The 19,173-nt window shown below is 48.1% G+C and overlaps 1 protein-coding gene across 4 annotated transcripts; it reads left to right on the forward strand.

The window, feature by feature from the left end:
- The first annotated feature begins 1,673 nt into the window (after positions 1-1,673).
- On the forward strand, positions 1,674-19,092 carry Gls2 (glutaminase 2). Of its 4 annotated transcripts, none has more exons than XM_032908897.1 (18): positions 1,674-2,335; positions 7,296-7,395; positions 7,762-7,883; positions 8,406-8,535; positions 9,923-10,002; positions 10,254-10,417; positions 10,602-10,660; positions 12,694-12,726; positions 12,900-12,958; positions 13,459-13,525; positions 13,643-13,693; positions 13,845-14,021; positions 16,076-16,207; positions 16,542-16,634; positions 16,808-16,869; positions 17,557-17,633; positions 18,288-18,351; positions 18,464-19,092. In XM_032908897.1, exons 1-18 carry the CDS (start codon positions 2,223-2,225, stop codon positions 18,618-18,620), a joined length of 1,740 nt encoding a protein of 579 aa, XP_032764788.1. In that variant the 5' UTR covers positions 1,674-2,222; the 3' UTR covers positions 18,621-19,092. The 4 variants fall into 4 exon arrangements, with proteins under 4 accessions (XP_032764788.1, XP_032764781.1, XP_032764791.1 ...); XM_032908890.1 differs by having other exon boundaries at positions 1,674-2,089; XM_032908900.1 differs by lacking the exon at positions 16,542-16,634 and having other exon boundaries at positions 1,868-2,089; positions 18,464-18,639.
- Positions 19,093-19,173: the final 81 nt, after the last annotated feature.

A 19,173-nucleotide genomic window follows, 5' to 3' on the forward strand; every position in this document is an offset into this window, starting at 1 on the left:
TGGTTCTGGGTTATCTTACCCAAGTAGTCTTAACTTTCTTTTAAATAGAAGTTTAAAGAACCATTTATTTATCTGGGGTGGGGGTCATGAGCGCCATCTTCTGAGTAGTCGTCAGGTTTGGGAACAAGCACCTTTACCCAACGAGGCTTCTGGGTTCCTATTTGGTTTCCTTTTTTCAGAACAAACCTAGTAAAACCGCTTCATAGGCCACTGCTAGAGAGATAAACTAACTGGTTAGCGGATCACACACACTCAATAAAATTCCTATTAAGCCAAAGTGCTGCGAGGGGTCATGTGAGTGAAAGCTCTGGCCGCCCACGCTGGTCTCTCTGGCCTTGGACTCTTGCAGATGACCTTGAACTACTGACCGGCCTGTCTCCAGATCCCTGGCGCTTAGACTGCAGGAGTGATGACACCCACACCTTTAATTCTCCTAATTTTTGTGCATTTTGTCCGCCCAGGAGAATGATTGGGATGAGTGATCAAAACAGACCACAGACCAGGAGCCGGTGGCACACAACTTTAGAATTGTTTCTTTATGTTTATGAGTACGCTGTAGCTGTCTTCAGACTCAGGACCTCTGGAAGAGCAGTCAGTACTCTTAACCACTGAGCCATCTCTCTAGGCCCGGCACACAACTTTAATCCCAGCTCTCTGGAGCCTGGAGTAGGCGGATCTGTGAGCTTGAGGTCAGGCTGGTCTACCTAGTGAGTTCCAGTAGATACGGGAGCCCGATCTTCATACATACATACATACATACATACATACATACATACATACACACACATACATACATACACACACACACACATACATATTGGGGGAGCACTTACATGTTTTGTGTTTCTTTGCTTTTTTTTTTTTTTGTCCTATGTGTATGTGTGCGCGTGTGTGTGGTGTGTGTGTGCACACCTGTAATCCCAGCATTTGAGAAGGCCCGAGGTCAACACGGGCTACAAACTGCTACGGCAGCAAGGGCTATAATCCCAAAACCCTGTCTCTGAAACGACAATTAAGAAAAAAGGTTTCGGGGTTGGGGATTTAGCTCAGTGGTAGAGCGCTTGCCTAGGAAGCGCAAGGCCCTGGTTCGGTCCCCAGCTCCGAAAAAAAAAAAAAAAAAAAAAAAAAAAAAAAAAAAAAAAGGTTTCGAGTTCACCATCTTATTTTAATGCGTGAACTTTAGAGAGAGAACTTTAGAAAGAGACCGCAGCCACCAAATGACCTATAAGAATCTGGGCTGCGTGACGCCCAGCTTTAAAGTGCGGCGAGCTGTTTCCGGATGGGCTCTTTGTCCACTCACCGCCAGCGCGCGTCTGTAACTGTTTGGGAAGCCTGGAAGTGCGCACCGGCCACGCCGGGCCTTCGAACCTCGAAGGTCATTACGTGGCTCCAGCATCCCGCTCGCTCTCATCTTTCTCTCCCGAGTAGCATTTCATCTGCACCAGAGCGCATCGTCCCCAGCCCTGACGCGTTTCCACGAACTCAGACTGCGCACAGGCTGATTCTGTCCCAGCCACAGAGCTGACTGTCCCAGCCTCCCGCGCCTTTCCCCGCCTCCCGGCGTTCCTCCTCCTCAGTGATTGGACGCGGTCCCTGTCCATTTGATTCCTGACCACGCCCACTCCCGCCCAGCCGCCTCCATCCTTGCTTCCATCGAACCCGGGAGCCTCCCGGTTAGAGGCTGTGAAGGGGCTATGAGTGCACCTGCGGGGTCGAAGTCGCCCCGGACTGGCCCCTCCCCGGACTCCAACCCCTCCCACCCGGCCGGCCCTCCCCACTGCGGGTTCGGCTGGCCGGGGGACTGTTCCCGGGGCTCCTAGTCTCGGCCGCCACTCTTCCGCCCCTCCCTCCTCGCCGCCGCTCGCACGTCTGCTGCTCCCGGGCCGAGCGGGCGGCGCGCTGGGGGCATGCGCTCCATGAGGGCTCTGCAGAACGCGCTGAGCCGCGCGGGCAGCCACGGCCGGAGGGGAGGCTGGGGTCACCCGAACCGGGGCCCGCTCCTGGGCGGGGGTGTCCGGTACTACTTCGGTGAGGCCGCGGCGCAGGGCAGGGGGACGCCGCACAGCCACCAGCCGCAGCACTCGGATCAGTAAGGCTCGCGGGACAGGGGCAGGGGACAGGCTGGCTCCCACTCCCACTGTCGTTCTCGCTAGCTCTCTGGGAGTCCCCTTTCCCAGAGAGCGAGCGCATCTCATCTCCTCTCCGCGCTCACTAGCCCTGCGATGCCTTTTCCTTTAGATGTGGGGCTTTGGGTCCGCCGCGCTCGGGCGGTCAGGTGCTGTCCGCCCGGGAGGGCGTTTGGGCAGGTCGGTCTTCGAGATGATGCCTGTCCAAGGTGCGTACTTATTTGGGGACGCAGATGGGCGCGGAGTGTTGCTTGGTGCACGTGTCTGATTGCAAGGCCGAGTGCACACCTGCCCATCCCCAGCCTCTCTTCTCTGGTCCTGGTATTTTAGGGAATATTGCGGATATGGATCAGCGTCCTGCCCCAGGTCCAAGTGCGCTTGGGCGGTGTTTCTTGTTTTTGCGTGTCGTCAGTGGGTAATGTGTGGTGTGCGTCATCGCTGTTGCGCGCGTATGTGCGTATGTGTCCAGAGTGTTTTTGTAGCAGAGCTTAACCGTGGAATATCTTACGTGCAGGTGAAACACCGAGATCAACTTTCCAACTTGGTCCTGGGATATGTTTATTATTCATAAATGGAAAAATCATGAGGCAATTTTTTTTTCTGGAGCTGGGGACTGAACCCAGGGCCTTGCGCTTGCTAGGCAAGCGCTCTACCACTGAGCCAAATCCCCAACCCCATGAGGCAATTTTTTTTTTTTCTTTTTTTTTTTTTTTTTTTTTTTTTTTTTCGGAGCTGGGGACCAACCCAGGGCCTTGGGCTTGCTAGGCAAGCGCTCTACCACTGAGCTAAATCCCCAACCCCAGGCAATTTTTTAAGTTGGATTTATTTTTATGCATATGAGTGCTCTGTCTGCATGTACACCTGCATGCTAGAAAAGGGAATCAGATCCCATTAGAGATGGTTGTGAGCCATCATGTGGTGGTGGCCGGGGAATTGAACTCAAGGCCTCTGGAAGAGGAGCCAGTGCTCTTAACCACTGAGCCATCTCTCCAGCCCCATGAGACAGTTTCTAAACCAGTCAGAGCTATTCTGTTGCTCAGTCTCCCTGAACTAAAGAGTTTTTTCCCCCTTTGGGCCCATTTTCAACCCAGGAAGTCCATCCCCTCAACCCCAACACACACATTGCCCAGGAATGCTTGGTGACTGCTTTCTCCCTACCCCCATGGGTGCAAGTGTTTCTGAGCATGAAATCTTGTTATCCTCAGACATCCAACTAGACGTTGTCCTGTTAACTCCTGCTCCATTATAGCAGAACAGGAAATGGCCCGTTTTCCCTATCATAGCTACTTAATGATATTTAGAAACATACTCACACAATAATTAAATGAACCAGACTGACACAGCAAATCCGGCACCACCAACATGGTGGGATAAGCAAATAGCATTTAGTCCCCTTGTACAGTTTTTGGGGTGGGGAGTCAGAGGCATCCCTGAGTCCCCTTTACACATCAGAATTCACTGCAGTAGGTGACAGAATTTGTTGTTTGTTTGTTTGTTTGTTTGTTTGTTTTTTCAAGAGAGACTCCCTGTAGCCCGGGCTGTCCTGTAGCCCAAACTGGCCTCTAACTCAGAGGTCCACCTGTCTCTGCCTCCCAACTGCTGGGTTTGAAGGCATACAGCACTACTACCTGGCTGTGACAGAATATTTTTAGAAGACCTAGTTTTTTGAGGCTGCTTGTATTCCAGAAAACTTACTGGTGAAGGTCTTGAACCTTGGCTCCCGGGGGAGAGGGGTTAACAGAAGGAGAGAGGTTTCTGTGTTTGGAGGGTAAAGGAGGTTGGCAAAGAAGAGATACATTGTAATTCTGATTATTTAAAAATATCTAGTGTAAGGCTTGAGACCTGGACATTCAGAGCACTTGTTACTCTGGCAGAGGACCTGGGTTTGATTTCTAGCATCCACGTGATGGCTCACAACCATCTGTAAATCCCAGGCACTCACTCATATGGCATTCATACACATAAACCTGAGGAAACACTTAAAAATAAAACACTTAGCTTTGTTTCATTCTGTTTCTAAAAAGAATACTATGATGAGTACTAGAGAGACAAGGTTTCTCTGGGTAACCCTGGAGGTCCTGGAACTTACTCAGTAAACTGTCCTCACACTGACAAATATCCTCTTGCCTCTGCCTCCCGGAACTTCCCAGTGCTGAGATTAAGAGTTTGTGCCATCACCACCACACTTGATGTATTAACTTTTTTTAAATATAGGGGTTGGGGATTTAGCTCAGCGGTAGAGCGCTTGCCTAGCGAGCACAAGGCCCTGGGTTCGGTCCCCAGCTCCGAAAAAAAAAAAAAAAAAAAAAAAAAACCAAAACAAACAAACAAACTTTTTTAAATATATATGGGTGTTTTGCTTTGTACATGTATCTGTGTACCATATGCAAGCCTGGTACCTGCTGGGGTCAGAGGAGACGTTGGCTCCCCTGAAACTAGACTAGATGGTTGTGAGCCACTATGTGGGTAGTAGGAATTGAACCCAGGTCCTCTGCAAGAACAACTGCTCTTAACCACTGAGCCAACTCTTCAGCCCTGGAGTATTTGATACTCTTGAAGAGGGCCCATGCTAATCTTCTAGCACCCACTTGGTGGTTACGGCAACTACCCATAACTCTAGTTCCAGGGTACCTGGTTTGTTCTAACCTCTCAGGGGACCAGGCTGGGTGTGGTGGTGGCAAACACCTTTAGTCCCAGTACTCAGGAGGCAGAAGCAAGCAGATTTCTGTGAGTTCAAGGACAGCCTGAACTACATAGTAAGTTCTAGGACAGCCAAGCCTACATAGAAAGACCCTGTCTTAGAACAACAACAACAACAACAACAAATCCTAGATAAATCAAAGATGAAAATAAAAACCCCGGTATTAGAGATAGCTAGTTAATACCGTGATATATCCATATGTATCATATATATGTCTGTGCTTGTAATTTAACAAAAATAAAATTATAATATATTGTTTGGTAAGCTATATTTTCCACTTATGAAATTGTTTTTTAGTTGACCTTTAGTTAGTGTATGTATATGAGTATCAGTGTGCCACGCGTTCATGTGGAGGTCAATGGACAACTTTGTGGAGTTGGTTCTCTCTTTCTACCTTTATGTGGCTTCTGGGGTTTCATGGGTCAGACTCACATTTTTATCTGCTGAGCCATCTTGCTTACCCTATATTCAGTTGTTTTTTTTTTTAAGATTTATTTATTTATTTTGTATATGAGTACATTATAGCTGTCCTCAGACACACCAGAAGAGGGCATCGGATCTCTTTACAGATGGTTGTGAGCCACCATGTGGTTGCTGGGATTTGAACTCAGGACCTCTGGAAGAACAGTCGGTGCTCTTAACCACTGAGCCATCTCTCCAGCCCCCCTATATTCAGTTTTTAAAATGGCTTTTTGAAGTTTTATTTTATGTTTATTTCATGTGTATGGATATTTTGCCTGAATGTATGTCTGTGAACCACTCACGTGTGCTTTGTTCTCTTGGAGACCAGAAGAGGATGTCAGATCCCCTGCAGCTAGAATTAGAGAGAACTTTGAGCTGGAAGCTGGAAATCAAACCAGTGTTTGTTTTTTCTTAAGAGTCTCATATAGCCTAAGGTGGCCTCAAACTCTCTATGTATAGGGCCTTGAACTCCCCTTACTTCTGAAGGGTTACAGGCATATCTATGTTTGTTTTAAGACAGGGTAGTGGCATCATCTGGCGTGGGACTTCTTCGGAGACCTGGTTGGCTTGGGGTCTTTGTTGATCTTCCTACATCTGCCTCCCAAGAGCTTTGGGGCTATTCGGATAGGCTCCCATTCTGGACAAGTCTTTTTTTTTTTTTTTCTATTCTTTTTTTTCGGAGCTGGGAATCGAACCCAGGGCCTTGCGCTTGCTAGGCAAGTGCTCTACCACTGAGCCAAATCCCCAACCCCTCTGGACAAGTCTTATGGCAAGGCTGTGGACATCTGAGAATAAGATACATTTTACACCTGTAGAGTACTGGAGATGTTGGTAGTTCAAGATCATACATAACCACATATGAAGTTCAAATCCAGCCTGGGCTAAATGGAACCTCCTTAAAAACTGTCTAAGCGGGGCTGGGGATTTAGCTCAGTGGTAGAGCGCTTGCCTAGGAAGCACAAGGCTCTGGGTTCAGTCCCCGGCTCTGGAAAAAAGAAAAAAAAAAAAAAAACTGTCTAAGCTGAGCATGCTTTAGTCTCAGCACCCAAGAGGCAGAGGCAGGGGGATCCCTGAGTTCAAGGCCAGTCTGGTTTACAGAGTGAATTCCAGGATATCCAGGGCCATACAAAGAAACACTCTCTTGAATAAAAAAAGTTTCCTAAGCCTAATAACATTCACAGAAGTCTTTAGATCGGTGGTTCTCCACCTTCCTGATGCTGCAATCCTTTCACCCTTCAATCATGAAATGATCTTCATTGCTGCTTCATAACTTTAGTTTTGCCACTGTTATTGTAATGTGAACATCTGTGTTTTCTGATGGTCTTGGGCCACTCCTGCGAAAGGGTCGTTTGACCCCAAAGGGTCAAGACCTACAGGTTGAGAGCCATTGCTTTAAGATGCTTCAGGAGTTTTATACCAGTGTGAGAGACCTTTGAGGTTGGTGTGGAGACAGAAGCATATAGTGGCAGAGAACAGACGGAGTTGGTGATTGGCTGACTTTATGTCAGGAGGTTTATTCCATAGATAAATAATATTAAGTGGGCTACCTAAGGTCTTAGCAATTGGGAGCCAAGTAGGTCTCTTCCCAGCACAGGGCATCCAGAAGAGGGTGGGCTTGAGAGGAAACACGAAGAATGTGTCCAGTGTTAGACACCAGCTCACTGTAGACGCAGAGTACGGGAACAGTCAGACTAAGCCTGTGTTTCCATCTTGTACCAATCCTCACGGGAAAGACACGAACCATACTGGATGCGCTCTGTTTCCAGTGTTTGCTGGACATCTGGAAGTGGAATGATTTAAAGGACTGAAAGTTCAGAGTTTCTTTTAAAAGAGACTAGAGAGTAAGATTGACAACATCTCGTGCTGGGGTGAAAGTTAGGATCACAGAATCTACCAGATGGCCCAAAGAGGAGGCCTAGGATGTACCCCATGACAGGTCTGTGTTCCAGGAGGGGGAGGAGGGAGCATCCTCAGGCTCCTGCCTTCCCATCTCTTCCCCCAAACAGTGATGCCTCGAACAGTGGCATGTTGCCTCGACTTGGTGACCTGCTTTTCTACACCATTGCAGAGGGGCAGGAACGCATCCCCATCCACAAGTTCACCACGGTAAGGAATCAGGGTTCTCTGATTCCTTAGAGTCTTTGAAACCTGGGAGGAGGATGCAGGTTGAACAGTGCAGGTAGCTAATGGCTGCCACTCGGGCATGGGGAATACAGAGAGATAATGGCTGCCTGGGCTGAAGAGCCAATGCCATCCTTCCCCCAAGTCCAGAGGAGAACACCTTTTGTGAGAAGTGGCAAGAGGCTCACTAGCCTTCAAGGCTGCTCCAGTGTCTTTTGCTTAGTTCCAAAACCCATTTGTTCTACCAGTTGTAGTGATTGGGGTGGGATGACTTGAATGTCGATTGGGAAAGACTGAGACACGGATTGCTGTCCTTGGCTGACCTGGCCACACCTCTTCTTATCCCCAAAGGCCCTGAAGGCCACTGGACTGCAGACGTCAGACCCACGGCTCCAGGACTGCATGAGCAAGATGCAGCGCATGGTCCAAGAGTCCAGCAGTGGTGGCCTCTTGGACCGAGAACTCTTCCAAAAGTGAGAGGTCCCAGAGATGATTGTTGCCCCCAAAATGATTCTGTAGGAAGAAAGGTCTTGGGAATCAAATGGTTCAGCCCTTCATTTTGTTTTATTTTAGTGAGCAATACGTACTCACTATGAAAAATAATACAGAAATATATTTCCTTCTGTACCCAGCCCTAGCCCCTGTCCAGATGTAAACTTTGTTAAAAGATTAGTGAGTAGCTTCTGAAGACGTCCTGTCTATCCTCACACATATGTGGGTGTAGATATTAGGACTTTTTAGTGCTAAAGCCCATATGCCATCTTATTCTGATTTTAATATTATTCTCAGAATGTCTTGAGATATCTTCCCATGTCTTTAGAACACCTCCTTTAAGAGGTTAGGAAATTTAAACCTAGGGAAAGAAAATGATATGCCAAAAGTCACATGGCTATTAGTCCAAAACCAGATGAACACTTCAGCCTTCTTGATCCCCAACTCGGAGGGAGTCCCAGCTGTGTTTCTCCAACCCCTAACCCATTTGTACCTGGATCCAGGTGTGTGAGCAGCAACATTGTGCTCCTGACTCAGGCGTTCCGGAAGAAGTTTGTCATTCCTGACTTTGAGGAGTTCACAGGCCATGTGGATCGTATATTTGAGGATGCCAAAGAGCTCACTGGAGGCAAAGTGAGGGCCAAGGGGACGAGGGAGGGGCGAGGGCTCTGGGCCAGACACAGGTTGCTTCACAGAGACTTCTTGGGGCTGTGGATTCAGTGATGGGTGAGAAGGAGCCTCTAAGGTTGAGGACATGGTTTCATGAAAATGTGTGATTCTAATAGCGTGTGACATAGGTCTTAATGGACATGGGTGGCAAAAGCTGGGCTTGGTGCCACAGGCCTGTAGTCCCTACTCTTGTGAGGCTAAGACAGGATCAGAAGTTTGAGGTCAGTAGTGGTTATAGAGGAAGAGCCTGTCAAAGTATAGAGATTCAACCCAGCCTTCAAGGAGACTAGTCACTGAGCCATCTCTCCAGCCCCCAGATTTTAACTTTAACCTAAAAGTTTCTGACCCCAAGTATACTGTGTTGTCCTCCATAGTTACAGTCTCCCTTTTTTCTACCCATTATGCCCAGTCCCTCTAGGGACTGAACCTGAGAGCCCAGTCCTAGAATTGCCATTTTTTTATATTCCATGGGCTCTACTGCTACCACTCCAGGTCTGTAACTCACTACAGAGACGTAAGGTTGTCGGGTACTAAAGGCTTGGTTGTTTGTGGAAGCAGTAAAGGGAACCTGTTTGTCATGCAGGGGACAGATTTTAACTTTTTAAAAAAAGATTTATTTATTTATTATATGTGAGTACACAGTAGCTGTCTTCAGATACACCAGAACAGGGCATCAGATCCCATTACAGATGGTTGTGAGCCACCGTGTGATTGCTGGGATTTGAACTCAGGACCTTTGGAATAGCAGTCAGTGCTCTTAACCACTGAGCCATCTCTCCAGCCCCCAGATTTTAACTTTAACCTAAAAGTTTCTGACCCCAAGTATACTGTGTTGTCCTCCATAGTTACAGTCTCCCTTTTTTCTACCCATTATGCCCAGTCCCTCTAGGGACTGAACCTGAGAGCCCATTCATAAAATTACCATTTTTTTATATTCCATCGGCTCTACTGCTACCACTCCAGGTCTGTAACTCACTACAGAGCCGTAAGGTTGTCGGGTACTAAAGGCTTGGTTGTTTGTGGAAGCAGTAAAGGGAACCTGTTTGTCATGCATGGGACAGATTTTAACTTTTTAAAAAAAGATTTATTTATTTATTATATGTGAGTACACAGTAGCTGTCTTCAGATACACCAGAACAGGGCATCAGATCCCATTACAGATGGTTGTGAGCCACCGTGTGATTGCTGGGATTTGAACTCAGGACCTTTGGAATAGCAGTCAGTGCTCTTAACCACTGAGCCATCTCTCCAGCCCCCAGATTTTAACTTTAACCTAAAAGTTTCTGACCCCAAGTATACTGTGTTGTCCTCCATAGTTACAGTCTCCCTTTTTTCTACCCATTATGCCCAGGTGGCAGCCTACATCCCTCACCTGGCCAAGTCAAACCCAGATCTTTGGGGCGTCTCCCTGTGCACTGTGGATGGGCAGCGGTAAGATGCTGGGTGAGGCCGGGCCTCGTAGTGCACGCCTTTCATCTCCCCACTCAGGAGGTGGAGGCAGGAGGATCTCTGAGTTTGAGGCCAGCATGGTATCATACTGAGTTCCAGGACAGACAGGACCCTGCAGATAGACAGACCCTGCCTCACAAACAAACAAGTGGATTCTGGGTGAGAGGCGGGAGCGGCAGGGCACAGGTTTGGAACAAAGTCTAACCCCTTTCATGGTACCTGTTTGTCTCCAGACACTCTGTGGGCCACACGAAGATCCCTTTCTGCCTACAGTCCTGTGTCAAGCCACTCACTTACGCCATCTCCGTGAGCACCTTAGGCACCGACTACGTGCACAAGTTCGTGGGCAAGGAACCCAGTGGTCTGCGCTATAACAAACTCTCCCTCAACGAGGAAGGTGAGCATCTCCAAGCTTAGACCTGCTTCTCCTGAGCCTGTGCCTCACCTCCTCCCATGTGTTTTAGCCTTTGCTCTCATCCAGGTAGGAGCCAGACCCAATCCCGATTAGCTTCAGAGTGGGAACAGTGTAGAGTAGGCTTTCTCTGGTGGCTGACAAGACTGAGTGGTTTGTATCTCCCCAGGAATCCCTCATAACCCCATGGTCAATGCTGGTGCTATTGTGGTCAGCTCCCTGATCAAGGTCAGTGCCATTCTAACCTTCAGACAGGTAATATTCTCTCAGTTCCCCTTATCCCTACATGTCGGTTCAGCTCTCCCTACATTTCCATAACTGATTGGGGATGGGGGCCTGAGTCATCTGAGAGTTAAAGAGGCATGGGAAAATGCATCAGGAAGTCCTGTGCTACTCGCCATGGATGTTACTGACAGTTGCCACATCACTTCCCTTGCCCTCACCCCATATGCTCCCTGCCCCCTCCCAGAGTTTCATGAGCAGGTCGTGACCCCTGCCTAGAACCAAGAGCCAAATGCCAAAGGCAGGGGGAGGACAACACCATCAGGCATTGATTGGCCACTCCTGGGTGAGAGAAACGCTGACAGAAGGGTGAATGGCCAGTCCAGGGCAGTCATTCACGTCACCTGGAACTGTGAGTTGGCCTTGAGCAAGGGGTGTCCGGCAGGCCCATCAGCTGCAGGTCTCCCAGGGCTTGAGCAAGAATTCAGGAGCAGTGTGGGCAGTGACACTCTGGGGCCAATCACAGCCCCTCCTGAGGAAGGTGGTGTTAGGAACCCTTTCCCCTAGGAACTCAGGTGTCAGAGTCCTGGAGTGTTGACTCTGTAGCTGAGCCTGTAGTGTTGACTCTGAAGTGTGACTGGCTGGGTGGAGCATACCTCCCTGTTTTGGGGGAGTCCCCATCTGCTGCCCTATCTTTGGGACCTGCCCCATCTGATTCGCTTCTACATCAACCAAAAATCTTTAGCTCCAGAGTTGGGGATAAAGAACATTTGCTCTGGGGTTGGAGATTTAGCTCAGTGGTAAAGCGCTTGCCTAGCAAGCGTAAGGCCTTGGGTTCGGTCCCCAGCTCCGAAAAAAAAAAAGAAAAAAGGAAAAAAAAAAAAACAACAACATTTGCTCCACCTTGTACAGAGACCCTCGCACTTTCATGTCTGGCACTGCTAAATATAAATTAGTTGTGTTTAATTATGGGTAGAAGTTATAGAATGCAGTATAAAGAATGGGTATGTAGACTTGGTAGCACACGCCTCTAATGGCAGAGCTAGGGAGGTAAGGTGAAAGATCAGAAGTTCTGGGGCTGGAGAGATGGCTCAGTGGTTAAGAGCACTGACTGGGGCTGGAGAGTTGGCTCAGCGGTTAAGAGCACCCGGCTGCTCTTCCAGAGGTCATGAGTTCAATTCCCAGCAACCACATGGTGGCTCACAACCATCTGTAAAGAGATCTGATGCCCTCCTCTGGTGTATCTGAAGACAGCTACACTGTGCTTATATATAATAAATGAATAAATAAATCTTAAAAAAAAAAAAAAAAAAAGAGCACTGACTGCTCTTCCAGAGGTCCTGAGTTCAAATCCCAGTGACCACATGGTGGCTCATAACCATCTGTAATGGGATCAGATGCCCTCTTCTGGTGTGTCTGAAGACAGCTACAATGTTCTCATACATTTAAAAAAAAATCAGAAGTTCAACTTGAGTAAGAACTCAGGGCTACTCTGGGATACTTGAGACCTCTATTTAAAAGTAAATAAATAAATAAAATGGACAGGAGTAATCATGGATAGGGTGGAGCGTGGAGACAGGAGTGAGCCCGCACGGGGAGAGGAGAGGCAGATGGATGGGGTGAGGTTATCTGAATCCTCATTCCTTGATAGTTTACATTTTGTTCATTTCAATAATCCTCCTGCTTCAACCTCCCAGGAGCTGGGGTTATAGGTGTGCATGGCCACACAGGCTGGTGGTCTGCAGTGCTCTCTCACTAGACTACATAAACCTGCAAGCCAAAAAGTCTCAGTGGTTTAACAAGAAGAACCGGTGCCTGTAACATCAGCTACTCCAAAGCCAGAGGAGCACCCAGCCGCATCCTTGGACGGCTTGGACAACCCAGGCCTGTCCCGGAACAAACAAAAGACTTTGTAAAATGTAACATTCCCAGTAGCAAGGCTTTTCTGACGTGTCAGCTCAGCTAAGCCCTCCTGCCCCTCCTTTGTGCCATCCTCCCTGGCTTGGGATACTAATTGCTTTCCCTTTCCTTCTGTGCAGATGGACTGTAACAAAGCAGAGAAGTTTGACTTTGTAAGTTCCTTGCACTCAACTCCTTTCTGCCTTTCTCCATGGCATGCTGACTACACAGCCGCTACGGCTGTCTCCAGAGGGGCAAACAGAGATTCTGAGTGCTTTCTCAGCCTGCGTGTGTTTGGGAGGGATCCTTAGTCAAAGGTGTCTCCCTTGTTCTTCTTCTCTTCCAGGTGTTACAGTATCTGAACAAGATGGCTGGGAATGAATTCATGGGGTTCAGCAATGCCACGTAAGACTGTTTAGGGGAATGGTTGAGTAGGTTGTTGGTGTATGTGCGTGCTTGGTTGGGGAGGCGAGGAGGGGAGGGGAAAGAGACTATATATCACTGTAGGAAGAAATTTGAGGGGAGCTTTGACCTCCCAGCTTCCTCTGAGCTTCTTCACTGACATTTATTTACTTGGAGAAGTAGCGTCCGGTGTCTGATTACCATGTAATGAGAAAGGCAGCATGCTGGCTGGTGCTGAGGCCCAAGTCAAGACTCAGAGCTAGAGACCTTGCCAGATTTCCTGACAGGAGGACTGGCTGGCTTTGGGCGGTTTGTGTCTCTGTTAACCACAAAGCTACAATAAGTATTTGCTCAGGTTGGGAAGTTCCCACCAACTCTGTGAGGCTGTAAAGGCCACTGCTTTCAGTCTGACACAGGCAACCAATCTAATTCTGCATCCCTGGAAAGTTACCCTCCCTCCCCCATCCCCGAGCTTTAAGCACTAAATTTGGTATTTGCTTCAGATTCCAGTCAGAGAAGGAGACTGGGGATCGGAATTACGCCATTGGCTATTACCTCAAGGAGAAGAAGGTAATTGGGAGAGGCCCTAGAGGAAGACACTGAAAGTTCCACTGCCAGCTCAAGAGCAGGGGGTGGAGCTGTGTGAGATTATGTCCTGAAGAGACTGCTTCACCCTGTTCTTTGCAGTGCTTCCCTAAGGGAGTGGACATGATGGCTGCCCTTGATCTCTATTTCCAGGTAAGCAAACAGTCCAGGGCCAAGGAACGGGACAGAGTGCCCTCCCTCCTGTTAGGCGGTAGACACTCCTCTCCCATGCTTCTGTCAGAACGTCAATCTTCATCACTGTGCTCGAGTCCACGCTGCCCATTGACCTCTCTTGTTTCCATAGCTGTGCTCTGTGGAGGTTACCTGTGAGTCAGGCAGTGTCATGGCGGCCACTCTTGCCAATGGCGGCATCTGCCCCATCACAGGGGAGAGCGTGCTGAGTGCGGAAGCCGTGCGCAACACCCTCAGCCTCATGCACTCCTGTGGCATGTATGACTTCTCGGGCCAGTTCGCCTTCCACGTGAGTGTTCCCAGCCCTGCTGTCTGTCTGCCATGATCCCAGTGGCCCTTCCTCCTTTATGAACACCCAGCAGGCAGGCTAGGAGTCCTTAGGGATTTTGTCGCATGCGTCACATTCCTCACATGTGTAGACCCTTTACACAGCTGGCGCCCATCTTAGATGCCACTTCAAGGAGAGGCATGGCTGACTTGTTTCTCTGTCCCCCATGACAGGCCCTCACTGTGCAGCTGAGCATAGCCTCAGAGTCAGTGATCCTCCTGCCTCATCCTCTGAAGTACTAGGACCACAGTTGTGTACTTAGCCTGGCCTTCTCTTCTTGTTTGCTTTGGCACTGGGGACAAACCCATGCTGGGTCTGGTTGCTCTTTTTCAAACAGAACCACTTCCACCTCAGCTCATAGCACCCAGTCCTTTCCTTTTCCGTATCTGCTGTAATCACTTGTCTGTTTGTGAAGATTTATTTTTATTATTGGAATGAATTTGTACAGGTGAGTGTAGGTGGCCACTGAAGGTGGAGGTGTTGGACCCCACACACCCAGGCGCGTGCACACACACGTGTACACACTGGAGTTACAGGTGGTGGTAAGGCTGCCAGGTCTGGTGCTTGGAATTGAACTTGGGTCCTTTGCCAGAGCAGTCCAGGCTCTTTCTCTCTCTTTTTTTTTTTTTTTTTTAGATTTTTTTTTAGATTTATTCATTTATTATATATAAGTACACCATAGCTGTCTTCAGACACACCAGAAGAGGGCATTGGATCTCTTTACAGATGGTTGTGAGCCACCATGTGGTTGCTGGGAATTGAACTCAGGACCTCTGGAAGCAGTCAGTGCTCTTAACCACTGACCCATCTCTCCAGCCCCAGTCCAGGCTCTTAATCATTGAGCCATCCCTCCAGGTCCCCCTCACTTTTAAATATATATATGTATATGTATATATATGTATATATGTGTATATGTGTGTGTGTATATATGTATGTATATATATATGTATATATGTGTGTATATATGTGTGTGTGTGTGTGTGTGTATATATATATATGTGTGTGTGTGTGTATATATATATATGTGTATGTGTGTGTGTGTGTGTGTGTGTGTGTGTGTGTGTGTGTGTATGTATTTAAATTTCAGCACCTGGGAGGCAGAGGCAGGACAGTCTCTGGTTTGAGGAACCCTGTCTCAAAAAACTTTTATTCATTTTTTTAAGTTATACGTATGGGTGTTTTGCCTGTGTATATGTCTGTGTACCATGCGCATGCCGTGCTCAGACAGGACAGAGGAGGATGTCAGGTCTTCTGGAACTGACAGACAACTGCCATGCAGGTGTTCTGAACCAAACCTGGGTCCTTGGTGCATGTATGGAGGTCAGAGGACAACTTAGTAAAGGTTTTCCTCTCTATCCACCTTTACTTGGGCTCTGGGGAGCAAACTCAGGTTGCTAGACCTACACAGCTCTACCTGATAAAGCTGTCTTGAAAACCCCTATTTATTTTCTGTCTGTCTTCTACCACCAGAGTAGAAGTTGTCTGAGAGGCCATTTCCTGGGGCTGGAGAGATAGATAAATGGCTCTTTTTCAGAGCACTTATTGCTTTGGGAAAAGACCTGGGTTCAGCTCACCTATACTGTGGCTCACAACCACCTGCGACTCCAGCTCCAGGAGATCTGTTGCCCTCTTCTGGCCTCCTCAGGCAGTAGGCGTACATGTGGTACACATGCATACACTTATATACATAAAATTAAAAAGGAATTCTTTTTTTTTCTATTCTTTTTTTCAGAGCTGGGGCCCAAACCCAGGGCCTTGTGCTTGCTGGGCAAGTGCTTTACCACTGAGCTAAATCCCCAACCAGGAATTCTTCTTTTAAAGGGAAAGTTGGAGAGTACTTCCTGGTTTGAGCACAACACCCAGCAGAGTGTGTCAGTGCCTCAGCAAGCATCCCTAGCTGTGTGAATGCACAGGGCAGAAGACAGTAGTCGGAGGCAGATAGGAGAATCTCAGAGGCCGAGGTGGGCGTGGCCTTGCCCGTGCCATCGCTTTGACTAGTTCACCTTGTTCCTCAGGTGGGCCTGCCAGCCAAGTCAGCTGTGTCGGGAGCCATCCTCCTGGTTGTACCCAATGTCATGGGGATGATGTGTCTGTCACCCCCGTTAGACAAGCTGGGGAACAGCCAAAGGGGCATCAGCTTCTGCCAGGTGAGTTGTTCTACACATAGTCCTTCATACTGTTCAATTAGGAATAAGCTAGTAGGAGCTGGAGAGATGGCTCAGCGGTTAAGAGCACTGACTGCTCTTCCAGAGGTCCTGAGTTCAAATCCCAGCGACCACATGGTGGCTCACAGCCATCTGTAATGGGATCTGATGCCCTCTTCTGGTGTATCTGAAGACAGCCACAGTGTACTCATATATAATAAATGAATGTTTGAAAAAAAAAAGAGTAAGTTAGTGGTGGGCACTATAATTAGAGCAATTCTGTGCTTCCAGGAAGGGCAAGGGATAAGTAAACAGTTCTTTTGACTTCTGATTCTAGAAGTTGGTGTCTCTCTTTAACTTCCACAACTACGACAACCTGCGGCACTGTGCTCGGAAGTTAGACCCACGGAGGGAAGGGGGGGAAGTTCGGGTAAGGAAGACCCTGGTAGCCTAGAGGATACTTTAAAAGGTATCCAGGATTTCCGAAACACTTCAGCAGTGGCCTTGGGGAAGAGTCCATGGAGGAGAGTCATGGGGCGGCACTGGGCACGGGTGGACCTCACAGCCACAGTTGATCTCAGGTGGGTACAATGTATGTTCCAGAACAAGACCGTGGTGAACCTGTTATTCGCTGCATATAGTGGAGATGTCTCAGCTCTTCGAAGGTAATTCTGTCATGACTAAGTAAGTATAACAATGCTCCCAGTCAGACATGGCTTGTTAGGACACAGTGTAACAAACTGCTAAATGCTGCAGTTTTAAGATTAGAATAGACTTAGGAAGTATGTGCCTGTTCCTGTGGTAGCCAGAGGACCGTCTCAGGTATCACAACCCCAGGGACTTACCTGTCCCCCACCATTCCGAGATTAAAAGCCAGTGTTACTATTCCTATCTTTTTTTAATGTGGGGTCTGTGGACTGAACTCAGGTCTCAGGTCCTCATGCTTGCCAGGCAAGCCTTTTACTGAGCCATTTCTCTACCCTAAGGCTTTGTTGTTTTAAAATCAAAGTGCCTGCCGTGAGTTAAGAATTCATCAACTAGGTTGGGGATTTAGCTCAGTGGTAGAGCGCTTGCCTAGGAAGCGCAAGGCCCTGGGTTCGGTCCCCAGCTCCGAAAAAAAGAACCAAGAAAAAAAAAAAAAAAAAGAATTCATCAACTAATGGCAGGCACCATGATTGACTTGGGCTTGACAGCCATAATCCTTGGGAATGGGGACTTGGCCTCAAGTGGATAACTTCTACTCAATGGAAATCCTGATTATCAGGAATCCATACAGTCTGGCCCCGCTTCAGAACGCAACCTAGACATTATAGAGTGACGTGGGTAACCCATGCACTTCCTACCACCCTCAGGTTTGCCTTGTCTGCCGTGGATATGGAGCAGAAGGACTATGATTCCCGCACAGCCCTACATGTGGCGGCAGCGGAAGGTATCTTTTTGGTTTTGGGCTTTTTTGCGGGGGATTTTGGTTTGGGGGTTTTGTTTGTTTTTCAAGACATGGTTTCTCTGTGTTGCCCTGGCCATCTCTGTGTGGCCCTGGCCATCCTGGAATCCACGCTGTAGACCAGGCTGGCCTCAAACTGCCCCCCAAGTGCTGGGATCAGCTGAAGGTACTCAAAGGGTTAAAGAGGAAAAGCAGAGTGGAAGACCCTTTCTTTTTTTTTTTTTTTTTTTTTTTTTTTTTTTTAAAGATTTATTTATTTATTATATATAAGTACACTGTAGCTGTCTTCAGATACACCAGAAGAGGGCATCGGATCTCTTTACAGATGGTTGTGAGCCACCATGTGGTTGCTGGAATTGAACTCATGACCTCTGGAAGAGCAGTCAGGTGCTCTTAACCGCTGAGCCATCTCTCCAGCCCGACCCTTTCTCTTCTACCCTATCATTGTGTCCTGAAGGGCAATGGCCAGTATTGTCTACAGGCCCTTCAGCTGACAGGGAGGCTGTAACTAGGTGCTGGCAAGAGCAAATGTGGAGGACTTTCCTCCTCCCCGCTTGGTACAGTCCAGCCACCAAGGGTCTACACCAAAGGTTCAGAACCTACCTCACGATCTCATTCTCCTTCCTCCCATATTCCTAGGACACATTGAAGTTGTCAAGTTTCTGATCGAGGCTTGCAAAGTGAATCCTTTTGTCAAGGACAGGTGAGTAGGATTAGTTCTAAAGGGAAGGACAGTCATCCAGCCACTGGTCATACACTCACAATAGTGGCTCTGTCCACGTCCTCTCTGCCTAACTGATCCTTGTTCCTCACAGGTGGGGCAACATTCCCCTGGATGATGCCGTGCAGTTCAATCACCTGGAGGTGGTCAAACTGCTTCAGGATTACCATGACTCCTACATGCTGTCTGAGACTCAAGCTGAGGTGGCAGCTGAGACTCTGTCAAAAGAGAACTTAGAGAGCATGGTGTGAGCACAGGCCAGGGGCAGCCCCTGCTCAAGAAAAAGCATGAGCCGGCCACACATTTAACCCAAGGCCACCAAAAATACTCTTGCAAGCTGCTTCAGTGGTGATCAACACAGCCATCTGGTGACACAGGCCAGTGTTTTCTGTGAGAATCAAAATGCCCCATTCCCTCATCGGACAGCACAGAGAAAAGCCTCAGTGGACACCTGAGCAGAGCTAGCCACAGAAACCTCAAGGTATAGCTTAAGTGACATCCTCCACCCAGGTTTTTACCCAGGTCCCCATTTCAACTTCCTTGGAGAGCCTCTAGCTACATGCATATGTATCTGTCACAGAGCAAGAGAGGTGGGTGAGAGCCCAATCACCTGGCTTTAGAAATCTGCAGAGATCTGTCCATCTTAGCCAAGACATGCTGCTACTGCTGACAGGAGTTTTATAGACAAAGTATTTTGTGTTCAAATAAACTTTAATTACGTGAGTCATCTTTTTTTTCTCCTGCTAAATCTAGTCATTCTCTTCCTCCCCTAAGGACATCATCAGTTTCATCACCATAGTAGCT

This window comes from Rattus rattus, chromosome 1 (assembly GCF_011064425.1).
Source record: "Rattus rattus isolate New Zealand chromosome 1, Rrattus_CSIRO_v1, whole genome shotgun sequence".
Classification (NCBI taxonomy): Eukaryota; Metazoa; Chordata; class Mammalia; order Rodentia; family Muridae; genus Rattus; species Rattus rattus.

Coding starts and splice junctions, on each gene's coding strand:
- Gls2 (XM_032908890.1), top strand. CDS start 1,908: ATGCGCTCCATGAGGGCTCTGCAGAACGCGCTGAGCCGCGCGGGCAGC. Junction 7,396..7,761: donor CCATCCACAAGTTCACCACG/GTAAGGAATCAG, acceptor TTATCCCCAAAG/GCCCTGAAGGCCACTGGACT. Junction 16,635..16,807: donor GGGAAGGGGGGGAAGTTCGG/GTAAGGAAGACC, acceptor TGTATGTTCCAG/AACAAGACCGTGGTGAACCT.